General features: G+C 55.8%; 1 protein-coding gene across 8 annotated transcripts; it reads right to left on the reverse strand.

Moving 5' to 3' along the window:
* Positions 1–43: 43 nt before the first annotated feature.
* Positions 44–25,634, reverse strand: OSBPL7 (oxysterol binding protein like 7). Of its 8 annotated transcripts, none has more exons than XM_025203773.1 (25): positions 25,485–25,634; positions 24,741–24,819; positions 23,824–24,027; positions 15,805–16,035; positions 14,939–15,061; positions 14,008–14,061; positions 13,685–13,798; positions 13,369–13,491; positions 13,047–13,173; positions 12,644–12,747; positions 12,077–12,169; positions 11,565–11,694; positions 11,188–11,321; positions 10,568–10,663; positions 9,938–10,069; positions 8,114–8,204; positions 7,558–7,871; positions 6,685–6,822; positions 6,270–6,333; positions 5,964–6,042; positions 5,669–5,813; positions 5,276–5,420; positions 4,726–4,852; positions 4,383–4,505; positions 44–4,004 (listed from the first exon to the last, which is right to left on the reverse strand). In XM_025203773.1, the coding sequence occupies exons 4-25, from the start codon at positions 15,901–15,903 to the stop codon at positions 3,896–3,898; spliced, it is 2,664 nt and encodes an 887-aa protein (XP_025059558.1). In that variant the 5' UTR covers positions 15,904–16,035; positions 23,824–24,027; positions 24,741–24,819; positions 25,485–25,634; the 3' UTR covers positions 44–3,895. The 8 variants fall into 8 exon arrangements, 7 of the variants coding, with proteins under 7 accessions (XP_025059558.1, XP_025059554.1, XP_025059560.1 ...); XM_025203769.1 differs by having other exon boundaries at positions 7,558–7,874; positions 25,485–25,633; XM_025203775.1 differs by lacking the exon at positions 14,939–15,061 and having other exon boundaries at positions 7,558–7,874.
* Between the last annotated feature and the right edge of the window lie 55 nt (positions 25,635–25,689).

Genomic DNA, 25,689 nt, shown 5'->3' on the forward strand with positions numbered 1-25,689 from the left:
CAACGCACCCCCCCCCCCCCCCCCACCCCACCCCGATCGCCAAAACTGTTTACACTCCAAAAAATAAAAAACAGCAACAACAACAAAAAAACCCAAGGAGGAAAAAAAAAAAGTGTAGGTGTAGAACCGTGACGGTCCTCAGTGTTTGGGTGGTTAGTCGATTTTTTTTTTTTTTTTAAAGAAAGGAAATTTTACTTTTGAAAATATTTATTGAAAATTATGTACAGGTTCCATGTGGGTTTTTTTTGTTGTTTTCGTTTTGCTTAATTTCTTTAAATAAAGTGTAAAGCTGTGGCTAATTCAGTGCATTGGTGGGGGCCAAGTACATGCTGCCAGTGTCAGAAACAGCACAAAACAGCGGGGGGGGGGGGGGGGGGGGGGGGGGGGGAGGGAGAGGAGGAGAGGCTAGTGTAGAAGTGTGCGTGTGTGTATGGGGGCTAGTATAGGACAGCATGTGTGTGCACGCACAAATGCATGTGTGTGCATATGCCTATTTATACCTAGCATAGATGAGTATGGGGGAGACAGAGTGTGCGCTGGGGGTGGAAACTGTTTGTGACTACTGCTGGAGTATACCTGTAGGCAGAGACATGTGCAAACACATGCATGCAGGCCTGTAGGCAAAGCATGTGCTGAGTGTCACAATCAGTAGTCATTTACAAGCACATATCTGGTGCAAAGCACGGCCATGGCTGTGTGGCAGAGGTGGCAGACATCATGGAGCCCCTCTGGTCAGAGTGTTTCAGGCTGTGCCAATAGTTGGGTTGCAGGGAGCACACCTCACACAAGCCTGTCCCCACCTGGCCTCAGCAGTTTACCTGTGTTGCAACCATGTATGCTTATGCCCACAGTGGTGCATGATGCACAAAACTTTGCCATGTGTGACCTGGGAGTCCTTCCCCACTGAGGCTCACAAGGCCCTCCCCAAGAGAACTGAGGCACAGAGCAGGGAAGGGATAGGCCAGGAAAGCTAAGATGGGCCCCAGCTTCCCCTGTGAGTCCTCTAATCACTAACCTTCATTCCCATCCCCCTCCCCAAGCAGGGCACAAAACCTAGTGTCCTGGCTCCAAGCCGGGTTCAAAATCCATCCGGGCAGGCCCTGTTCTATAACCAAAAGCATGCAAGGGAGCAGTGACCAGCATCACATCTGCCTATCTCCAACACCTCTGCTGGAACAAGCAGGTACCACTTGCAGTTGGCTGTCTTGGGGGTGGCCACAGGGTTGATGGCAGGGTGTAGTCTTTGGTTCAAGTCTGGAGAAGGCTTTCACTCATGCTCCTGGCACTGCAGGAAGATGCTGTAACCCTTCAGCCCTCTTGGCTCTCGTTGCTGCCTTATCCCCCTCTCATCACTCTTCCCCCTATTTCCACTCCCCTCCTTGACCTCAGGACACAAACCAGGGCCCCTGTGTGCCAGCCCCTGCACCCAGCTGTGTGAAGCCTAGGGCACACTCTAAGGCATGAAAGATCATGTGGACCCAAGCCACTGAGGGGACCAGAAGGATCATTTCCTAGGCACCACAGCAAGGTAGGCAGGATAGGGGGTTGTGAATGAAAAAGGCAGACTCTCCAGACACACCAGACTCTCCTGGGTCCTTTATTGGAGAACGTGGAATGTTTGATCACAGCGTGAGGGGCGCATCACGCAGACAACGGCCAAATCCATCGACACAGATGGGCCTGGGGGTGCATGTTGGGGGTGGGCAGAGGGGTCTGCCTGCCTGCAGGCCAGCCCCACAAAGCCCCAGTGCCCAAACCAACAGGCATGGCCCTCTCTCTCCTGCTAGGGAGGGCATGAAAGGAGACAGAGTGCACGTGAAGGCAGATGGGGAAACCAGTGCTCACCCCTGCTCTAAGGGCTGTGGCTAACAGACAGGGACTGGCCTGAGCTGCTGCTGAGGGAAAAATCCCACAAGGGTTCTTTGCCACCTGCTTCTAGCCCCAAACACCAGGGAGAGAATGGAGCTTGGGGAACCAGGACCCCCAAACCCCATTCAGGGACCCAAAGAAACAAATGCTCCAGGTGGTGGGGAATGTGCCAGCCCCTGACACCACACTGCCTGACCCTAAAGGCTGTCATTAGCCAGGCATGTAGATGGGGGGCAAGCCATAAGCACTACCCATCTCCCAGCTGGGGAAGTCACTGGACTAGCCACTGACTTCAGAAGTGCTGAATCCCAGGCTCTCCTGCTCTATCAGGCACCATCTCCCCGTGTCCTCCCACCAGCACTAGTGCTTCGTTCCTCTCCTGGGTTCTCCAAGCCCCTGAGCTGCCCCATGGTGATCCCAGAGTGATCACCAAAGCAGCCCTCATTCTGGCAGGCCATTACCTTATTTCCCCACAACTCCCCAGGGCCCTGGTGCTGTGGGTACAAAACGACCCTGATGCTAGCCAGCCCCAAAAGCCTGTTGGGGGAGAAGAAAGGGCTACTTTATTGCTTCACTCAAGGGTGGCCAGGCTGCAGTGTTAGTGTGCAGGAGGGGTACAGGAACAGGGCCAGGTCCTCCCCAAGGTGGGGGGTTGAAGGAGCTCCATAGGGTAGGAGAGAACCAGAGCCAGCCCTACACCAAGGGAGAGAATGAAGGGGTTGTTCCCCTTGTAACAGCAGTCCCTCAGCATCCTGGTCACTGGCACATTCCCTCACACGGAGTGACAGAAGGCACTGGGAAACCAACAGGTCCTTGGGCCCTGTGGGACCAAAGGGACACCCCCCCCACAAGATGCTGATGGGAACCTGGCTCCAGGGTGGGTGGCAGATTCCAGGAGAGCTAGTGCCCACCAGGCCAGAGCAGCAGCTGACCAGTCACACACGCTTAGGTAGCCACCTTGGTCCCCTCTTGGACATGGCTCATTGAGGGGACACCACAGGAGTGAGAGGCTTGGGCCTGCTGCAGAAGCCACACTGCCATCCACCAGCAGCCCTGCTCCCAGCAGCCAGGCAGTGCCAGGGCCAGGCTCCTGGTACTAGGATGCTGCCCACAAGTGTCAGTGAATGCAGGGTGTGGTTACACAGTGGTGCATCCACCCTGCTCCCTGTCCCCCCAGAGGAAGCTCAAGTTACCCTCCACCCCTGCCCAGACATGAGGGACGGGCATGGAGCTGCAGACAGGACTTGAGTAATCTCAGTAGTGAAGACAAGCACCAAGAGAGGCCAAAGCAGCCATGAATCCCCCGCCTTCTCCCAACTACCGCAATGCTTCCCTTCCTTGGGAGTGGGGACCAGGCAGCAGCAAAGAGGTAGCATAGCCAACTCTGCTCGTTGATCTCCCTGGGGAACCGCAGCATTAAGACAGGGCACCAGGTCCATCCTGGGGGCTGGTGAGTGGTTCCTCCTTGTGGTCATACAAGTGCTACCCCCAGGATAGTGCCTTTTCTTTGCAAACACCTCTCAGACCCTGTTCTCCCAAGGTGCCAAGGCAAGGGGTTGGGGCATATTCTACCCCCTTTTTTGAGGCTGATTGAAATTAATACAAATAATGGGGGAAAGGGAAAGCTGCCCTTACCCCACCCTCCTGGTGTCCCCTGGCTGGAGGGGAGGTAGGTGGGGGTGTGAAGGGCAGTGCTAAGTGCAACTAGTCAGTACTTTTGACAGTCCACTGTCAAAGGCCAGCCCACAGTAGTGAGGGCACTGCCTGGCCAGCAGACAGCAGTGATGATGGTACAGGCAGCGGGTTGACCTGGGAAGGGCTGGGACACCTTTCATCGTCCAGTGGCGAGTGCTGCTGAGGCCCAGTAAAATCCCAGGGAATCCCAGTTGGAGGGCAGGGAGATGCTGGGACCTGGTGCTTCGTTTTCCTCAGGGATGTTCCTCAGGCCCTGCCAGCAGGTCCCTGCACACCCAGGTTTGGGAGAAGAGGACACAGAGACCACGGTGGCTCCTCAGGAAACCGCTGGCTACCACAGGACAGCACTGTCCAAGTTGGTGTAGCCAGGATCCAGCCGCAGCTTCCAGTAGGAGCCGTTGCTGACCCACAACTCCTTGCCACTGGAATCTGTCTGCCGCCTGCCAGTGAGAAGGGAGGGGAGGATGCAGTCAGGGATCTTGGCTGCTAAAGGGCAGGACTCTCCTCAGAGGGCAACCCAAAAGCAGACAAAATCATTCACACCAGGCCTTCCCCTTCTCCTTCCCACTCACCCCAAACAATGTGCAGGTGTTCTGCACTTTCCAGGCCAAAGCCCTACATGGTCCCTCCCTTTCCCATCATAAAGCCACCAAGTGGCCCAAGTTTCAGGGCAGCCAGGATAGAGGATGCCCTCAGAGCCATTCCCAGACCTGCTCACACCTGGTCCCTTGTGCTGCCTCTTTAGAGAAGACTGGGATGGCAGGGGTGCCCCCAGATCCCTGGGAATAGGAAGGAGGCTAGTGGGCAGAGGCTGGTACCTGAAGAAGCGTGCCTGGTGGATGATGTTGTTCTCCTCCATCACCCTGCGTCGGTCTCTCTGTAGCTGCTCAATTCGGCGCTTTTGGGACTCTGCTGCTTGCACATTCCCCTCTTCTAGGTACCTGAGAGACAGGTGAATCACAATCGTAAGGAGCTGTAGGGGCTCGGTTACATTCCCCACCTCCATTCATAATGAACTTCAGGGTCTCAGCTACATTCTCACACATGCACACACCGCAGGTCTCTGGAGGATGTGCCTAGTCTGACCCAACACTGCTGCAGGATTATGGTGGGGGTAAATTGGGAGGTCTCAGGCATGGGATGCAGCAGTCCTGCGCTCACCGCTGGTCAGGGCGCAGCCGTGTGTCCGTGGAAGGCAGGAAGCGTTTGAGCTCTGGCGTCAACTCGTTAAGCTCCAAGGCGAACTGCGTGAAGCCATAGTTCTTCTCATACTCCCGGGGCATGGGGTCTGCGAGTGAAGACAACATGAAGCCAGATCAGCATCTCCAAGCACCCACCACTGGCCAGTCCCCCAGGGGGTTTGTAGCAAGCAGCGAATCCCCGCAGTGCTCCCCTGAGGATGGTCCTCCACAGTGGAGGGCAATGTGAGGCACTAAGCTGGGACGTCAGTAGCTGCAGAATCTGGAGCGCCCACTGGGAGGCCTCAAAGTCTCACATGCAGGAAGAATAGACAGGGTGAAGGCTATTGCTGTCTCCTCGGAGAGGGCATCACTTGTGCAGAGATTGGCACCCCTTTATCCCCCAACTTGAGCGAGGTTGGGACTGTGGGGGTCCTGTCTCAGGCCCTGCAGATTAGTCCCTCTAGGAAGGCCCCTCCCATGCAGACAACACCAAGTCTTCCTATGAGCAATCACCCCCTCCTGATCCTTACTGGGTTTCCAGATGCACTGGCCGGTGGGGGGTGTGCCACGGAACAGCCCCTCATGCCACTTGCCAAAGAGGCGGTGGATCACCTTTCCGCTGGGGCTGAACACAGCTCCCTGGACCTCGTTGACATTGGAGCCCCAGTATCTGGCCTGCCAGAGAGGGAGTGAGGGCAGGTTAGGGCAGGAAGATGCAACTCCATGGGGCGTGGAAGGAAAAATGAGCGAACAAGGGATGAAAAAAGAAAATGGGAAGAAGGGAAAAAAGAGAACAGGAAAGGAGGACTGGAAAAGGAGCCAGGAAGGAGTGGACCCATGATGGGGCCTGGGCAGGGATGAAGGGGGGATGGAGAGGAGGGGTGGGGGGTAGGGGTAGGTGGAGGAGGAGGGACCCCTCCTACCTTGCAGAAGGTGATCTTGCAGTGGTAGGTGCTGTCTTTTGTGTTGCGGATGAGGACCTCACCATAGTGCTCGATCCAGCGCTGGCCACTCAGGATGTTGTGGATGCAGGATGTAACCTTGTTCCACTCAAAGTGATCCCCAAACCTTCACCGGCAGGCAAGAGACAGAGTGTTACCACCAGGGTGGGCAGGAGCTGGGCACTGCTGGGGGTAGGGAAGGCAGGGGCACAGGATGAAGTGCTCTCAAAACACTGGAATGGTGGGGGTGGGGGTGGGGCTGGCAGGAGTCACTCACTTGGGCAGCTGGACATTCACGGTCCCCACAGGAATGATCTCCAGGGACTTGCCCCAGAATTTGTTTTTCCACTTCATGTCTGGAGGAGAAAGAGAAGTGACAATCACTGTTGCTGCTGGAGCCATTCTGCCCCAAACCTGAGCACCTGGGCAGACAGGAAAGAGGTGTGGCAGGTGCCTGCCTGACCAGTGGTTCTCTCAGGCCTGATTCTCCCTGGTTCCAAGTCCTAGGGCACCAGGGACCAGTCACTGTTCCCAAGGTGGTTCTGAACCTGACCTGATGCCCTGTTGTCCTCCGGGGTCTCACCTTGCCAGAAGATGAAGTTGTCTGACTCAGCATGACAGGCAGAGATGGGTGGGTGGTGACAGACCTGTGGGGAGGAGGAAGAGGAGGGTATGACCTTGCTTCATCCACACCAGCCCCACACAGCTCTCCCCTGAGACCTCCACCCTCTAAGCCAGAGCTCTGTACCCCACCCCTGCCAACTCCCCTCATCATGGGCAGACACCTCCCCACTATGCCCCTCAGAGCCCTGCATAAATGGGTACTACACAATATGTCACTCAGAAAATCCACATTGGCTGTATGCAGCATAGGGCTCACAACACATGCAAACAGCAGGCAGTTCCAATACCATCTAGGAAAGGACAGTAATGTCACCCCCCACACTTTCCCAGCAGTGTAGCCTCCCACCCTGGTGACTTCCCACACTGCTGCGTACCTGCTCGCTGATGAAGCGGAAGCCTTTGTCTGGCCGCACACACTCGTATGTCTCACCCAGGACAGGGTTGAAAGGTTTGCTGCCAGCACGATGGTACGTGGAGGCATAGGCAGACACAGCAAAGGCAGCCACATACACCTAGAGGAAGACAGAATAAGTCACCAGGGTCTGATTCATATCTAGTAGTAGGGCTTGGGCCCCAGGGCATGCAGGGCTGAGAGGCAGGTATGGGGAAAGAGGCATGAGGAGGGTGGGGATGCAGGTGCAGCCTTAGGCCCTTCTCACTGGGGGTGGAACTGGCTCCACCTTCACAGGCAGTATACATAGCATAGCTGAGAAGCAAGGGCTATGGATGGTTGGAACTCCCTGCCACACAGTTCCAGGAGGAATGGGAAACAGTCATGGGGACAGTGTCTGTGGTGGGACCTGCCAGGCCCAGGACACTTATGCTTCAGGTCTGGAGCAAACCACCCTGCCAGGGAGGGTGAGGAAAGAACATCCTCACTCAGTCCAGAGGAGAATGGGGTTCCTGCATCCTTCCTGTGGAACAGCCAGCACTGGCCTGTCAGGGAGCGAAGCTGGTCAGGGGAGACAGCTGGTCTGCCCTCCCAAAGCAGGGCAGAGGGGCTCTGTTTATACATTAGGGTCCCGGGGATGGGAGAAGTACCAGGCTCTCAGAGTGGAGGGGGCTGTAGTACTGTGTTTTGCAGTGGGGTGCAGGGCCCTGGTAACGGGGGCAGGTACGAGGCCCTCCAGACTGTCCATTTCAGGGTACAGTCCCAGGAGACAGACACCAGGTACTCATGGGGGGACAAGCGGGATACTGGCAGTTCCTCCCTGGTGGGGCATGGGGTCCCGGCAAAGAGCAGGTACCAGGCGCTCGCAGGGGTCGGGGCTGCAGCTGGCGGCATCCAGCAGGGCGCTGTATTCAAGCTCCTCACAGAGGCGCTGCAGGGTGTTGAGGGGCTCGTTGAGCTGCACCGGCATTGACACCTTGGACAGGTCCTTGCCGATGTTGTTGCGCAGGATATTCCACAGGCTGACGTCACCTGAGTGGACGTTGGGGGCTGGCAAGCAGCTTCGACATGGGACCCCCGTAGATGCCAGCATAGGGAGGGAGAGGAGCTGGCATGCCAGTGGCCCCCCACCTGGCTCAGACGTGCCTGGCACATCCACAGCAACCAGCCCTGCTGGGGTCAGATACTTGCAGTCAGCCACAAGCTGGGGCCTTCCACCCACCAAACCCACCTGTCCAGCCCCCTTCCCCACTGCTCTAGCTACTGCCCACCACCCCCTCAGGGGCCATCCTAGCCCATCCATAAGTTCTCCACAACCCACCTGCCCCTTCACTACACCCATCAACCGATGCCACCCCCAAGCACTGCCCCCCTCTTCCCCACCCCACCCCACCCCACCCCAGGGCTGGTACCTTTATGGAAGCGCCCAGCCCCCCCTGCATCCACCGTGTCTTCAGAGATGCTATTGGTAGCTTCACTGAGGCAAGACTCATCATCTGATGCCTGGAAGGGCACAAACATCACAGAGGCTAGGTTGGCAAACAAGGGGCTGGTGCTGGCATATAGCACCTACTGCTCAGGTTGGGGGTGCGGGGAGAGGAGGGAAAGGCCTAAGGCTGTGTGCGGGGTGGGAAAGTACTGCTCTGTCCCTGCCCCTGGCACAGGTGGGGTTGGGAGGAATTCATCTCCAGCAGCATGGCAGTGGCCTCAGGTTGGTTTCATTGGCCCAGCCAGCTGGTGAGGGCCCCCCCAGGCTGCTGGGAAGGAGTGGGGGGCACTGAGCCCTGCATCGGACTCCAAGTTGGATGTGGCCACTGCCCCATTCTAACATTTTGGGTCTGATGTCAGCTGATGACCGGGGCCCACAGGACTCCTCTAAGAATCACTACCACAGCACCCAAAAGCCTTTGGAGCTGGAATGGGAGGGGCCTGGCATGGGGGAGTTTTGGGAGGCAGAGAGAGGGCAGCCATGAGGCAGAGGGGGGCACTGGGGAAGAATCATAAGAAAGTGGGCAAAGCCAGGACCTCACAAGCTTCCTGCCACTGCAAGGCCAGGTCAAGGCCCAGACAGACAGAGGGGCTGTAGATAAGCCCAGACACAAAACAGAAGGAAGGGCTGGGGAGCACAGGATTGCCCAGCTCTATGCTCTTGAGGGAGGCTGGTGAGCACAATGATCTCTGTGGGTCTCACCAGTGTTAGGTGCCCACTGACCACAAGAAGACAGGACCAAGCCCATCTGGAGCAGGCCTGCGGCAGGGGTGGTGGGTGTTATTCAAAGGGGCTCCAAGGTCAGGAGCAGGAGGGCCAGGAGGATTGAAAAGGTCCTGGGGGAGTATGAAGAGGGGGCTGTAGGGGCAGCAAGTGGTGAATAGGAGGGTCAGGGTGTTACAAAGCACAGTTATTGTTAGCATCCAAGGTCAGGCCTCCAGTTCATGATGAGCAGCAAGTAAGGCTACAGGCACTGGGCCATGGGGTGACTATGAGGATCTGGGGGTAATGGCCACAAGGGAGGCAGGAGCTTCTCTGCCAGCTAAGACACCAGGGCAGAGAGGAGGTCAGGAGAGAGAAAACAAAGAGAAATGAAACAGAGGAATGAGCGGGATTCTGGAATAAATATAACCAGCCTCCCCCCACTCCATGAAGAGGGATCTGCCAGGGCACCCCCATTCTGTAGCTCTGAGAGTCATGTTGGCAGCTTGCATGTATGTGTGTACACCCTGTGTTGTGCTTGTTGGGCATACACGCACAGTTGATGTGCACATACATGCTGCATGTACATACATACCCAGGGGTGTACACAGCTGAGTGTGCATAGATGCACTGCCCCATGCACACATGTACCAGCAGGGCAGCGGTATGCACACAGACATAATAGTACATGTGTGTGCACACCCAGGTGCATACCTGTGGCTGGGTATACATACATCTGTATGTTTGCATGTATACATAGGCCAACACTCGCACCTGGAGATAATCTGTGCCTTTGACCACAATAGATTCAGGAGCACAATGCCACAGACACAGCAGCAGTGTTAGAGATGAGATACAGACTCTATCACAGCACCAGACCCCATCATGCAGAGGAGCTGACAGGCAATGGGCCTGCCTGACACACTCCAGCCAGCAGAGGGTGGTGGCTCAAAGGGGGGCAACTGCATTGAGCACTGCAAGGCTACAGCTGAACATCCCTGCAGCTGGGTCCCTTCCACAGCCCCAGATACCCCAGCCTCCAAACCTCATTCTCAGAGGAGCTGGCAGACAGGAAGACCTCGCAGGCATCGAAGAACTCTGTGTGCGAGTCGGACAGCGAGACAATGCTGCGGTTGGACAGCTGCTGCTCCCGTCCCTTCACCAGCAGGGTGTCTGGCTGTGCATATGGCGGGGAGGAAATAGGATAGTCATCTTCAGCCTTTGCTGACAGTGCAGCAGGGGCAGAGCAGGATCCATGTCCTCACCATGGCCTCTTCCCCAGAGGAAGCAGGGGTGGAAGCAGGCGCAGCCAGGTTGGCTATAAGAAGGGTAGGGGCTGGGCTAGGGGATGGGTGCAGGGGCAACTGTGTTGCTCCTAGGTGGGACCAATGGAGCCCAGAGAGTTCCTTCCCTTGGGCTGAAAGAAGAGTTCCACGTCCACCGGGTGCACCACCCAGGCCTTCAGGCTTCCATCAGGGACCTGACCCCAGCCTGGAGTGATCTGCTCCATGCTCATTCAACATCAGACCCTCTCTATCCCCAGGGACCCACATGCCCAGTCAGCACAGCCCAGCATGCAGCAGCAGGGCAGTCCCACCACTGGGCTCCCCTCTTCATTTGATCCAGATTACTACTGATCAGATGGCTTGCCTCCTGCCCACTCCAGGGGCCTCACCTCAGCTGGGGTAAGTGAGGTGAAGGAGTCCAGGGTGGCATCAGAGGAGAGAGAAAGGGAGTGGAATCGCCGCAGGCACTCCTGGTGATCCAGGCTCTGCACAGAAAGGAAGAGGCTGAGAAAACACATTCCCCCCACCCCAGCCTCCACTCTTGCAGTGTGGCCCCATATCCTGGCTGGGGTGAGGGGAACTTGGCAGCTGCTATGTTCAGGGCAGCACAGAGCAGGGTAGCCCTCCCCTGCCTTCCCCTGGGGCTGCCAACATGAGGTAGGAGGAATGCTCCCAGAGGACAAGGCTGATACCCACCCAACTCACAACACTTTGGAGAGGACCATCCAATGGCAGCTGCCTGAAATCACTACAGACCCAACCCGGGGCCTAGAGCAACTCCCTTCAGGCCCTGGATGCTCGCGTGTCCTGTGACTCCCCACCATATATTATTAGATCCACAATGCCTGGGTTTCAAACTCCATCCCCAACCCATGCAGGGGGCCACTGCACATTGAAGGGTACAGTGACCCTGACCTATACTGAAAGGCCACACTAGGACCAGCTCTGAACTCCCTGCAGTAGGAGAGGGAGATCAGAGAGTGGGTGTTCTTTGCATCCAGTCCCTTACCCCAGGTGTGGTAGAGTTCCTGGCGCTGCCCAGGCGTGTGGCAGAGCGTTGCAGGTCCAGTGCCCGCTGCATCTCCCGGAGGCGATCCCTCTCTGTGGTCAGCACAGCCACCACGCTGCTGAGGGACCCATGCACTGGAACCGGCAGCAGGGCACGGGGTCAGGCTCAACCCAGAACCAATCAACTCTGGAGCTTTGTCTCCTTGTAGTGGCCACAACGGTAGAGGCAGCCAGAGCTTCCAAGTGGTACCTGCTTCTTCAGCTCAGGCAGGTGAGGCAGTTGCTGCTCTTGGAGCCACAGGTCCAGTCCAGACCCTGCTCACCCCGACCCCCTTCTCTCATCATTCGATCCATCCCTCCACCCCAAGCCTGACCCACCTTTCTGGGCCAGGACCCAGAAGTTCCTCTGCAGCTGGTTGTACTCTGCTGGGAGGCTGAAGGCTGGCTGGCTCTGAGATGGCTCCAGGTACCGCGAGAGGTTGGGAACAGAGCCGTGCAGGCGGCCCACCTAGGCAGAGAGCAAAGTGGGGGGCGATTGGGGGCAGCTCAGCACTTGCCAGGTGTTCTTGTGACCTCTGCCCCTGAGTCAGACCAGCAGGACTGATGGGATGGTGCCAGCGTCAGAGGCTCTCTGGATCCTGACACTGCCCTGCATGGGGTCTAGGCTCTCTTGGGCACACCCTGTCACCTTTCTTAAGGTGGGTACCTGCAGGGCAGGCAGGCAGGTGCCACCACACAACAGGTTCCTCCCACGCAACTGAAATGCACCCTGGTGATGTTCCCCTGCTGCTGAGGCTCACACGGGGTTGGGAAAAGCTGCAAGCCCTGGTGCCCTCCCTCCTCTCAAAGCTGCCTGGGTGGGGAGGGCAGTGTTTGGTGGCTGCACTCACCCTGCCAATGGTGTCATCTTTGGCAAAGCTCTGGGTGCACCAGATCTTGGTGGTGCGTTTTCCTTTCTTGGGCCTCTCTGTACCAACTGAGCCCTGTAATAAAGTGAGCATGAGAGAACCTTCCTGACAGGAAAAGCAAGAGAGCTGGGGGCAAGGCAGGAGAGGGACAGAGGAGTGCCAGGGTTGCCCACTGGCGCACAGGGATGGCTTGCCAAGCAGCAAAACGCAGCCACCTCTAGATACAGTCTGGCACTAATTAACAACAGCCCATCAACAGGCACTAGAGATGTGTCCCCACTGGCACGCTCACTGCCAGCAGCCTAGGAGGACCACCTGCTCATGCCAGCCACATGAATGGGCTGACCTCTACGGCACTCCAGGAGGCCCATAGCGGGGGACCTGGGGTACCCAGGATTCCTCTCTGTGATACAGGGACATATTATCAATCCAGGTGCCATTCCTGACCATGCTGCCAGGGATCACAGTGACCTCAATGCCCAGCTCCCCATGAAACCAGAGCTGTCCAAGGGATCAAACTGATCCCACAGGCCCTGCTCCCCAGCTCACCTGGCTGTTGGAGATAAGAGGCGCAGACGGGATGCGATGCAATGTCTCCAGGCTCTGGAGCATCTTGTTCAGCTCCTGCAGCTTCCCCTGGCACTCAGAGAGCTCTGAGATTTGGGGCAGGGTGGGGAGTCACAGAGAGATGGGTAAGTAGAAGGAGGGCTGCCGGGCAAGGGGTTTGGAGGCAGGGGAACACATGAGGTAGGGCACATGGGTGCCACGGGCTGTCTTCCCATACCACATGGGCCAGGGGGATATGGCATGACCACCACATCCACACTGAACCCCAGCCACACTGGAGCTCTGCAGCCTGCTACCTAACCATGTTTCCTCCTGCTGCCCATCTCATAGCACAGGCAGCATCAGATACTCCCTCCCCACCCTAACCTTGCCACTCCCCACTCACCTGCTGAGCAGCGCTCCAGGCATTCACTGTTCTTCAGCCAGGTGCTCACCTTGTCCCTGGGGCTGGTCAGGGTGGACAGGGCTGGGGTGCTGCCTGATGGCAGGACCCAGGCCCGGGAGCCACAGCCCTGTGGAAAGACCCGAGGAGGTTAGGGAGTTCTCAGGAGCAGGTTGGGCTGGAAGACAAAGCCTGAACACCTGGGTTCCACCTCCTAAGAAGACAGAAGGACCCCTGCACCTCTGCCTACACACACACACCCTGGCAGTGCATGGGGGAAACTCTCCCTCACCTTGCTCTCCCTACATAGATCAGTAGCACTCACCTGTGAGGGGGATGATGGGAGCCTCACTTTGGGGGCAGAATAGTTGGGCACCTCTGGCTTCTCAGCCAGGCGATGAGAGCAGAGCTTGGCCACCCAGCTGTTAAAGAGCTCCTGGGACTTGATCTATGTGAGAGATGGGGGGTAAGGAGGCCGTAGGTCAGATATGTCTTACAAATGAACCTCCTCCCCAGATCCCAACCCCATCAAAAACCTGATCCCCCCCACCCTGTCCCACTCCCCTCCACCCTAAGTCCCACCTCTCCAGCACCCCCAGGCAGGGGGCACAGGGACAGAGCAGGTGCTCCCAGGCCAGCACCTTGAGGTGGTAGATGTTCTCCTCTGTATCCAGGTCCACACGCTGCGCCTTCTTGTTGACAGACATGACAGACAGACGGACATCGATAGAACCATGCAGCTTTCCCTTGAGGACCTGGGGCGGGAGGTTATACAGGTTCAGGACACTCATCCAATTAGAGGAGACGGGACTCTGGGCACTTAGGCCTCCCACCCAACCCAACCTTCCCAGAGAGACTGACCCAGGCCCCTACTAGCCCTGCCCTGCCTACTAGCCCTAGCCCTGCCCTGCCCCTACTACTCTGAAATATGGCATCAGTTCACACCTATGAGGGCCGTACTCACATCCTGGCATGTGGTGGCATACTTCAGGATCCCCTCCTCCAGCACAAAGTACCTCTGGGGGATACAGGAGAGAAGGACATGAGGATGCAGCTGACAGAGTAAGGCATGTTGTTGGTTCTCTGCACCCATGAAACCAGCTCATGCCCCAAATTCAAGGGATCCCTCTCCCCAAGCACTTGAACTACATATAAGAGTTGCTTCCCCCAGAACTAAAGTGCAGTGGAGCACAGTGCCCAGTTAACAGCCACACTGCATGGGGGTCACTCACGAAGCAGCAGAACACAGGTACCTCTGGGGACAGCACAGCTAACAGCCACACTGCACAGGGCTCACTCGCTGAACAACAAAATGCAATCACCCCTGGGGTGCAGACTGGCACCCCATTAACAGCCACAGTGCATACAGATGGCTCACCAAGCAGCAAAACACAGCCAGGGCTGGGATGGAGTATGGAAGCCATTTAAGAGTCCATGATACTTTAGGACAGAAAGTGACAGATACTTGTGGAGCTGCAGGGGCAAGAGACTCAGAGACAGACTGAGTAAGAGCCCAAGCTGGGAATCTAGCCAAGGAAAGGGGGGGGGGGGTGGTCAATGGCCCAAGGTTAGCAAGATATCCACCAACCCTGGGATCATAAGTGACTGTGTACAGGGCTTCACTTTGGTTCCTAGCCTGAAAGTGGGCAGCACAGATCCCCTTCAGACCGTGCTGAGGCATCAGCTTAGGGCTAGTGTAGGCGGAAGAGTGCCCCTGCTGGAACCATGCAGCCACTTCCCTCTGGGGTTTCCCATCCAAGTACTGGCCTAGCCTTCACTGGTTTAGCCTGCCCCGCATGGAGGCAGCAACATGGCTGAGAGGGGCAAGAGGCTGGGGACAGAGTAGAGAATCTACCTCTGGGGGATATTCCCTCCCACTCCCTTCAGCCTCTCACCTTGTGCCAACCCTTCAGAGGCCACTTCCTCTTCTTCAGCATGTAGCCTTCCTGCCTCTCCAGCTCCTGCCCTGGCCCGCTTCTGCCCCGTGGCTCGTCCACCATCTCCCAGCTCTCTGAGCCCTGGAACACAGGAGTCCAAGTCTGCGGGTCAGCACCTGTAATGGGCCAGGCCCCTTCCACAGACTAGCTGGCATGAGCTTCTGTCAGATCTCACTTACCAGCATCTTTGCTTTCCTCCCAAGTGCCAACAAAGGAAGGAGCCTAGCACCTGGCTGTTAAACCCTTTGTTGATCCCCTAATTCACTCAGCACTGCAACTCCTGGGAGGACATCTCTATGGAGACATGTTCATTGCAAGTGCCCCCTGGACCCTCGGAGCTATGGGCTACCTTTCAAAGAGGGCAGGAAACTGTTTGGGAGTGCAGGGGTTAAAGGATCTTCCTCCCCCAGTCCCCCTCTCCCTTTATTCCGCTGCAGGAGATGCCAGTGGTTGACACACAACAGGGTCTGCCCTTGCAATGCTGTGGGGAGCAGTCACTTGGGCAGGGGAGGGGCCTGTTCCCCATTAGCTTTCCCCCAGCCCCATTCTCAAGCAACATAAGCCAGGCCACTACTAGACTGCATTAAAATGATCCTTATGCATCTCATGCCCTTGCCACTGTGACTGTCCATCCCTCTTGGAAGGCAGAGCTGTCATCCCAGCTGCCGAGGGAGAAGATCTACAGCCTTTCTCCTCCTCCTCCTCTTGTCCCCACCCCAAGGTTGGCATGGATCTCAGGGAAAAAGGTTCCCTTCTCAGCCCCACTTTCAGGACAGAGCCTGATAACAGGGTGATGGGGGCACATCAGAAAGGAAGCACCAGACCTGGTGAACGCTGCCATGCTTAGAAGACACGGTGCTGTTGGACCTGGATGGGGCTGGTGCCCTCTTGGGGGAGGCTGGGTCCCTCTCGTGGCTGCCCATGGCTAGGGGCTTCCTCTCGCCAATGATTCTCCTGCTGCAGTCAGTGGGACCCAGCCTGAGCCCGTGGGTGTAAAGCTGTCTATGATGCTAGGCGTCAGGCTTCTGCCTTCATCCCCAGCTCAGCCACACCACCTGCGGAGAGAGAAGCCCACATGCCTACTGTGACACCTGAGCAAAGCTGTGTGACACTGCAGTGCTCACAAGAATGAGGCAAGATGTCACCAGCATTGCCACACTGGGGGCAGGGGGAGGGCAGATCTCCATATCCTCAGCTCCACAATTTCAGCCCATGCCCTCCTCAGTCGTTGTGGCATGCTAATCCTGGACCATTCCCCTACCCCAACTCTGTTGAGGCCCCTTAATCTTGACCCCAGCCCCAAGCTCTCCATGCAGTGCTCTGCCAATGTTGCTCAGTGCCAATCTGCAGTCCCCTGTGATTCCAATCCAGTCCTGGAGCCTGGCCTGAACATCAGAGCCAACACTCTGATCCTGCCAAGAACAGGCCTGGGACTGTTGCTGACCAGAAGTCAGGGCCACTCAGTCCCTGACAGCAGCTGTTTGCAAACTTCTCTTCCTGGTCTCTTACAGCTCCATGGGATGGAAGTTAAAACTGAGGTGGGATCTTTTCAACAGAGTTTAAGTAGCTGGGAGCCTCTTCTGCCTCTGCCAATGGAGAACTCTGGATCCCTCTACAAGGAGGCAGGGAACGTGCCAGCTTTTACCTCACATCCTACAAGCATAATCATCACCCGGGACTTCACGGCTGCTAGACTGAAGCCTTTCCTCCAGCCTCTGGGCTGGAGGCCAGCTTGTCCCCATGGAGACCACTACTCTGAGAAAGCATTTGATACGGGCATCTTGGTGGCTTCGGCTAAACAGCTCCTCCATTAACCCAGTGCTGGGTTAATGCATCAGCGCACATACTACACTGGTATTTCTTGGGTTGGAGCCTCAGCTGGGGTAGATGTAGTACTGGGAGTCACCACAATAGGTGCCAGGACGTCCTGATCACCACGGGGGGGGGGGGGGGACGACGACGGACTGTGACTGCAGTGTCCTGTAGATGATACAGTTTGAGCTCACTGCAAATTAGCTAGTTTGGGTACTTGCAGACACTGAACACCAGCTGCAAATCTACCCAAGGAGCTGGGTGGCTGCTTAGGCAGCTTTAGTCTGCTAAGCTCTGTGCTGCCATGGCTAGACAGCTAATAGGATGCCAGCCAGCGGAGCTAATGCTGGCTCAGGCATTTCTACACCACAAAGCAGTCAAAGCAGGGACTGACACAGACACACCCTAGGGCAGGGGTTCTCAATCTTTTTCTTCCTGTTCCCCACTAGCATGCTATAAAAACTCCACAGCCCACCTGTGCCACAACAACTGCCTGGCTCCCCAGCCCTGCCCACTTAGCTCTGGGGCCCTGCTCACCTGAGTAGCAGCAGTGCGGCGCCTCACCTGCCCCCCTGCAGTGCCAACCACATATGGAGGCTGTGGAGCCAGGCCCGCCCCTGCCCCTTCCTTGACTCACCTCAGCCCCGGGGGGGCCAAGGCAGCTTCTCCCTGTGCTGGGCAGACCCCCTGAAGCCTGCCCCAGGGAGCTGCAGATCCCTGGTTGAAAACTGCTGCCCTAAGGAACAATTCCCGGGTAACATAAGAATCCCATGGCCATGCAGGGACTTGCACTGTGGTTAACACCTGGGACCATCCTTTACTCTCAGACTCGCTCTGTTTCAGTCAGTGGAAAAGATCCACAAGTGATGCTAAGCAGCGTCTCCCCACGGAGGCCAACTGGATTGAGGAGTAGACCCACAAGCATCTTTCTTTTCCCCATAAACGTACTCCAAGCTGGGCTGTATTCGTTCTCCACTAGAACTCGTTCTCCACTAGAACATCAGAGCCTTTCATATCCCACAGGGGCATGCAAGGTGTAACTACACCAGTTTTGTACCCTCATCTATACTCCCCTGTGCCCTGGGGGTGGTAGTGGTGAGTGCAAGGGAGTAGGGGTGTAGAGGGGGAGGGTAGTGATCAGTCTTACGTACCCTGGGGACTCCTATGCCAGGCAGGTTGGGCATGCTCCTGCCATGACAAAGACTCGGGGAGGCACCATTCCAGGGGCTCATCTACGCTAGCCCCCAGGGCTGGTACTTCTCACACTTCCACCCTTCAGTTACACTACTGGAATCACAAAAGAGAGATAAAGAAGGGCCCTTTCTACCAAGGGAGGCTTGCTCCTCACAGCACACCCTCTGCCCCTTTGGTCAGTGCAGCAGTACATGTTCCCTAGTGATAGGGTTTCTCTCATGTCCCCAGAAGGCCTGTTCCAACCCCCTAAGAGCTCTCCCCCACTGCTGAGTAATGTAGCAGCTCTGAAGTAGCTTCTCTGTCTAGGATTGCTTGGGCTGAAGGATGATGTGGGAAGGGAAAGCTGCCTGAGCTCCATTAGCATCCATGTGAAGGGAGGTTCCCTCACTAGAGACTTTTGAACTAGACTAAAAGGGTGCTTGTAGACATGACGAAAATTGCCTGCTTTTGCAGTTTAATTGCCTCACGCTGTACGCGTATGGGGTTTTTTTCTGATTTAAATGAGTTTGTGTTACATTGCAAACTAAACCACATTCGCACGTAGTTTACTTTGGACCCATAGCTATTTGTAACCTTGCAGCCTTTTGATAGGTCCCTTCCCCACTGCAAGAAAGGCAGGCTGAAGGCAGAAGTGGCAAGTGGCCCGATTCTCCCCCACCCCCAAAACGCAGAGCCTACCGGTCTCCCACAGCCGGGGGGCTAGCTGCCAGCAGGCCAAGCAGCCCCTGAGCTGCAGGGACCCCAGTCCTTCCCTCCAAGGCAGCAGTGCCCCCTGGGGCTGCCCAGGTGGGCTACTAGTGGACCAGGGGCTGCCCCACTTCGGAGGCAACACCCCACCAGATCCAACTCTTCCCTGAGCCTGCCCACTCACCGGCAGGTTTGAGGAAGAGTTGGATCTGACGGGGTGCTGCCTCTGAGATGGGGCAGCCCTGGCCTGCTAGCACCCTGCCTGGGCAGCCCCAGAGTGCGCTGCTGCTGGAGAGGGAAGGGGTGGTGTACCCAGCTCAACTGTGGGCAGGCCCTGCCAGGAAAAAAAAAAAAAAAAGCAGCAAAGGGCCTGATCCCTTCCCTTCCCTTCCCCCGCACCAGCCTGTCCACCTCTCTCACAGTGGGAAACAAGCTGCTGGTGAGCCCCAAGATGTGGGAAGGGCCGGTCCTTCCCTCTGCGGAGGAACCCAGGAAGGACTGGGGGCCCCTGCAGCTCAGGGACCACTCAGTCCACTGGCAGCTCACCCCCTGGCCACAGGAGAGGTGGTCAGTCTCCACGGAAAAAAAAAAAAAAAAAAGGATCAGGCCCCTCACTGTATGAGTGATGGAAGCCCCTAAATTGAAACGGTGGGTTTTTAAATCATCACAATTAAAAACCCATCATTTCAATTTAGGAGACAAAATCCCTGTCATGTGTACAAGCACCCAAAGATAGCAGCAACCAGAGCAAGCACAGGTGTCCAGAGACCCTCTGTGATGTGCATCATGGATGAGAACGAGACTCAGTCGATGAACAGGAGGGAAGTTAGAGCTGGGAGAAGAGCTTCCAAACTAGAAACCCCATCACGGGCAACTCCCTTTCCCAACAGTCTAGAAAGGGCTGAAGCCTGAGCCCCCCTGAAGGGCATGACTCTATAGGGGCTATGGGTTCTCAGCACATCACTGGAGGTGCTAAGCACCTGCAGAATCTGGCCCACCAGCCCAGGAACGGAGATTCTCCAGGTGGGCGAGAGATCTGGATTCTCTCCTATGCCCACCAAAACAGAGCTCTGCACATCTTATAAAGCATCTTCCATCCTTTGTTCAGACCTAGCCAGGAGGCACCCTCAGCTGGCAGACAGTCAGGAACACAGAATAAGGTCATATGCCCACCTTGCCAAACCAGAATTAGACTCCTCCCCCTCCTCCTTTGGTAGGACTCACCTCTGCCAAGTCTGAAGGGCTCCCACATTAACCCCCGCCATGGTCCCAGCCCCTGGCAGCCTCCTTCCGATGGTGTCAAGCCTGCGTTAGGGGAGGGGGCTGCTCAGGTGACCAGAGGACAAGGGGAGAAGGCAGGAGGTAGAAGGGTGCCCGGCTGGGTCATGCCCCTTTGGGCAGGAGGTTCAGCCAATCTACCTTTGGCCTGTGTTTCCCCATATCTAAGCAGATGTTTCTTCTCTGCTAGCCAAGCCCTGGGGGTTTCTGTTTTGTAGCCATTCAGCTCTGTGTGAGCATCCTCTTTGCTATTTCCTTTTATGAGCCAAGATGGGCTTTGCCCCCTCCCTGCCCTGCACAGTGCAGGATGAGGTGTGATGCCTGTGAAGCCTACACAAAGCCTGCTCAGCCCAGAGATGTGACATCAGCAACACCCCTCTCCCCACCTCTACTGAGCTTTCCTTCTCTATGGGTACAGAGCCCTGCCCCAACACCCCCCCCCCTCCCCGTGCCAGGGGGAAGAGCTGGCAGATGCAAGGATGTCTTAGATGGCTGGGCATATCCTGTCCCTTTATCTCCACCCCCCTCCAGATCCCAGTGGCCAGTGGTCTCAATAGCCAGTGCCACTGATTGCACCCCATGGGGGGGACCTTAAGGAAAAGCAGCACCATGTGCATGTCGATCCCTGCTAACAACCCTGCAGAGGCCAAACAGGACTGTTGCTGACAGACAAGCAGTACCTGTGGGGGTGCATGGCAGGGGCAGTCAGCAGGGGGTGCTCAGTGTGCAATGGGGCATGGCTTTCCCTCTCCTGCCCTATTTGACAGCCCCTCCAGCTGCAACTCAACATGCCCCCCCCACCCCCTGCCTGGTGCTGCTGGGCACTACCCTGCTCCACACCTCTGTTTGCATGATCCCTTTGTCTCCTCCCTTGGCAAACAAATCTAAGCTGTCTCTGTCACCAGCCTGCTGGAGCTCCTCAGCTCTTCCCCACCTCTCTGCTAAGCCAGGTCATTCATAGTCACAAGGCTCCAGAAGGCTTAACCCCTTCAGCACTTGACACTCCTCCCCACAAGAGTTGGCAATGCTATGAGCTGATGCTAGGCTGCATGTAAAGGCCTCCAGGTGCCCACAAAGGCAGGCATCACATTCACAACAGGGACACAGGAAGCAATCCTAGCCAAGACTGTATAGTCTATCAGTGGTGCAACCAAAAAAGAACCCAGGACTCCTGGTGCCCAGCCTGCTGCCCATAGCACTTTCTTCTTAGAGCTAGAAACAGATCCCAGGTCTGGCTCCCAGAGAACCCGTTGGGCTAGGTGTTGTATGTGCACATACGACACAGTCTCTACCTTCCTCCTGAACCACCTTCCCCACCCAGAGCAGGGCACAGAGCTCAGGAGACTCCTGCTTCAAGCTCCTGCTCTGACTACTCTAGCAAGCCAGTGTGTGGGTGTAGGGGCCAGGGTCTATTACCACCACAAAGCATGGGCAAAGTTAAAGGGGGGGAGGGGGAGGAAACAGGGAAGGGAGAAAGGAGAGAAAAGAGGGAAAGCCCTGGATTTGCTGGTGGCAAGAGACAAGCCTCTTTGAGATGCCTTTTCCCTGTGCCAGATGCTTCTCAGGGGCAAATTATGACTGAAGAGGCCAAACACTCCGTCTAACCTAGGCCCTTATCCTCCCTCCAGCAGTCACAGTCCCCAGGCCCTCATTCCCCCATGTTCTTTCTTCTGTGGCTGCTCCAGCTTCTCCCCTCCTACTCCCCCCTCTCCCTCTTGAATGACAACACTTGTCAGCTGCCTCCCAGCTGCAGCCCTGACACCTGCATGCCCCTATCCCCACCACTTCTCAGCCAGGGAATCATCATGGCTTCCCCCTCTGCCCAGCAGAAAGCCCAGGGCTGTCACACCCTCCCAGTCAGTTTGGCAGGACACCAGGCAGAGATCCAGGAAGGACACAAATCCACCTTGGTCCAAGCTCCTGGTTCCTCCTCTTCACACTTGACTCTTCCATTCCTTCTCTCTCTTTCTTGCCCAGTCTCTTTTTTCCACTTTCCTTTCAAGGCAAGGAAAGCTGTGGTCTTTATTATTTGCATTATAGCCTACAGAATTCACTGTGCTAGGTGCTGTACATACATGAGAGAGAGGAAGTCTCTGCCTTGCACAGCTGAACAGACAGATAAGGATGGGAGGGGATGAGATCTACCCAACCGTGCTCTGCTGTTCAGTGGCAAAGCCAGGAACAGGACCCCGGGCATCCTGAGTCCCAAAACACTCCCCCATCAGGCTGTCACTGAAGTCAACCATAAGCTCTGTAGTTGGAAGGGAAAGGAGCTAGCAGGTTCACCATCTCTCCCCTACCCCAAAATCTCCCGATGACTGTCACAGCTTCTCAGCCATGCTCCCTAGCAACTAACTTCTCAGCCACGACATCCCAGCGAAACCTGATCACAGACTCAGATGCAATTCAAGCTGGCTTAAAAGTGACATTTTCAGAGCACGCCTCTGTTGACAGGAAGGCTTATTGTTTTTTTTAATGTGATTTATCCAGATAGGGCAACACGTGCACATTTGTAAATTCAGGTCAGTCTTCAGAAACCACAGGAGTCTCTCTGAGGTTGGGGGGGAGGAGGGGGGAAGCTATGACAGCCAGGACTCCTGAGTTCTCATCCAAGCTCTGCCACTGAATCATAGAAAAGTAGAGCTGGAAGGGACCTCTAGAGGTCATCAAGGCCAGCCGCCTGCCTGAGGCAGGATCATCCTTATCCAAACCATCCTATACAAATCCTCACCTAATCTATTACTAAAACTACATAATCAACCCTGTCACATAACTACATGGAATAGCATCCTAACATGCCATAGATAAAGCAGGAGGGCAAAGGCTGTCAGTGTCCTGCTGCTGCAAGGGTTGCTAAATACACTCAAGAGATCCAAAGAAGAGGGTCCGTGCCCCCCCACCCCACACTGCTCTGTATTACAGAGAAAAGCAGTAACTACCACAGCCCATACCACTCTGCAATGCCTTCCTGACCCTAAATGTGATCAGTCTGACCCTGAGTGGTGGGGCAAGACCCTCTAGCCAGGAACCTCTGGATTTCAGTCACATCAGGAACACTGGCACATCCCAGTCAAAATCAACCAATATTTCTGGGAAAGGCAAATAAAAAAAAAACCCCTCTATGACATGTACAACAGGGAAAAGGGGGGGGGAGGAGGATTCCTTCCTGGCACCATGTGGCACGGGAAAGCAAAGCCCAAATGCATGGGAAATACCTATATCATAGCATAGGCATAGAGCTAGTCCTAGATTATCCCTGACCAATGTCTGTCCAACCTCTTACTCCTCAGACAAGCTCTTTTCCCATCTCTGTGCCATAGCTTTCCCATCTGAAATGGGGACCCCCTCTGTGCAACTGTGAACTTACACCCCACTGCCCCCCAGAAGAAGTCTGCGGGGATCTTTCGGGAGGAAGACTGGCAGGGGTTATTCAAAGAGGCCAGACCCTTCTGCCAGAGTGCAGAGGAGCCAACCACACAGTGTTACCTCACCACCTTTTCCAACACCTGCTATTCCCCTGGCAGTCAATTACCTGGCAGCTCCGTGGCAGGGAGTTCAAAGTGCATTAACCACCCCCACCCACCCCGTGTCTCGCTGTACTGCCGATACCCCACAGCAGGTAGCTGTGACTCAGCAACTGTGGGTGCTGTTCATAAGGAAAGATTCCCTGCCTCCCCACAAAACTTGGGGTAACCTGCTAAGCCCCACCACCGCCAGCTTAGAAATGACATCCCAGCTGCGAGCACAGCTGCAGCTTTGTGCCAAGTGGGCCTCATGGGCTATGAATGAACCTCCCTCACCCAACTGGCACAGCTCCAGCATAAGCAAAGGCTCAGTGTGACGTTTAAGGCCTGGGCAACTCGTGGCATCACCTGGTTCTCCACACGGAAACTGTTCTGACAGCCAGCCTGGCTCCCCTCAGCCCAGACTCGCTGCAAAAGGGGCATGTTGCTCCTACTTCCTGGTGGCCAATGTAGCAGAGTCACCCAATGCCTTGCAGCCCCGTGCAACTGCCAGCTGTGTTGCAGACAGGAAGGAAGTGTGGTATTGCAGTGGGTGCTCCAGCAAGGCTGGATCTGGAAGCAGAACAAGGTCTAATGTGTGATGGGAAGAGAGAGATGACAGAGTTGCACACATTGTTGCAGAAGCAGTCCACAAAAATGAGACTTCGCTTGACCACACTGGACTAGTGATAAGTCTGTGGTTCTGTCATCAGGTGCAAACCAAGGCGGCACGGTGGGTACTGAGCCATTTTGAAAATCTAGCTAGGTTAGGAGTGCTGAATGCTGTTCCTGTGCTCTCCTGCTCTCCGATGTATAAGCTCTCCAGGACAAGACCTGCTTCTCAGTCAGTCTGTGCAGCACCCAACACAACAGAGCTTCTGGGTCCCATGGTCACCCAAACAACAACAACGCAGGCCTTAGCAAAGCTACCCAAGCCTCACCATCTGGGGAAGCCCCTTTTGGAGTTATCTTCCTCTCCTCCTGTAAGTTTCTGCCATGCCTATCACCTCGATGGTACCTGTCAGTTCTGCCCACCCCCGCAGATGTCACCCGCCTCTGCTGCTAAAAATACCCGAGACTTATACAGTGTTTTTTTATGCCAAAGGGCCTTGTGAATGCACCGAAATGACGCGTGTGCTTCTATTACAGAGTTGCTTTGCCCAGCCGCTCCAGAATGTGGATGCTTCTGGGGTGCAGCACACGGCCTGCCTCAGCCACACAGTGCAGTACCTTTAAGGGCCAGAGTGAAACTGCAGAAGGAATTTCAATAGGCAGAAAATAATTACCCTGAAATGAAATGCAGCCAGGATTTCAAAGCAACACCTTCAGCTCCTGCAAGTAGTGATATGGGACCCTGACTGGCCACTATAAATATGATAACATACATAATAATATACACGATAACATACATGATACATTTTCCATTTTCAAAGGATTGTAAACACAGTGCAATGAACTAGCTTTTTGGAAATTAAGCAAGTACCATTACCCCCACTTTATGGGTGGGGACAACTGCAGCCTGGAGAGGAGCTGGGATCTGTTTAAGTCCATAAACATAACCGGTGACAGAGCCAGGCTCCTTCTTTCTTGCCAAGTACAGCACTAGGGCAAGGCTGAACACAGACATGGGTGAACTGGACAGCTGCCCAGGGCCCAGACAGAAAGGGTCCCCAAAAATGGTAATTCTTTAATTATTATTACCATTATCTATAAAGTTCAACTGCGGCTGCCAAGAGTTTAGGTTTGGTGCTGCACCTAGGGGGCTGGGGGCTCTCTGCAACCCAATGATTTATTAAGCAACAATATGTATCACTCCCCAGAGCCCCATTCCCACTGCTGGGTAAGAAACAGGCATGACACAGGTCCCCAGCACCAGATTAGGACTAAGAGAGCTTCCGTACACGCACCCCCTTAGTCTCAACACAAGATCAGGACCAAGAGAGCCCTCCCTCCCTACCCTACAGCCTCACCTCGCAGGCAGGGCTCCCACTACCACACAAGTCCCCATCCGACCACTGACCCTCGCCGACCTTAGCTACAGGACGCGCTCAGGGTACAGCGGGGCACGCCGCAGAGGAGGCTGGTGGCGGCTGCAGGGCACATCTGCCCCCGGCCGGACCCAGGATGCGGGCTTCACCGCCGGGGAGAAGGGACAAGCCCCGGCACCAGCTGAGCCGCACTCGCCCGGGGCCGCCCCCAGCATCTCAGATGCCCCTCCGCCGCCACCTGCTACCG

This window comes from Alligator sinensis, unplaced genomic scaffold, assembly GCF_000455745.1.
Source record: "Alligator sinensis unplaced genomic scaffold, ASM45574v1 scaffold520_1, whole genome shotgun sequence".
Classification (NCBI taxonomy): domain Eukaryota; kingdom Metazoa; phylum Chordata; order Crocodylia; family Alligatoridae; genus Alligator; species Alligator sinensis.

Bases quoted from the DNA above. Each gene is read 5' to 3' on its own strand.
- OSBPL7 (XM_025203769.1), bottom strand. From the start codon at position 15,903: ATGGGCAGCCACGAGAGGGACCCAGCCTCCCCCAAGAGGGCACCAGCC. The intron at 11,322-11,564 runs GTGGGTCAGGCT...TGCCGGTTCCAG, and splicing joins CTGGGTCCTGGCCCAGAAAG to TGCATGGGTCCCTCAGCAGC. The intron at 6,043-6,269 runs GTGAGACCCCGG...TTTCTCCTCCAG, and splicing joins CAACTTCATCTTCTGGCAAG to ACATGAAGTGGAAAAACAAA.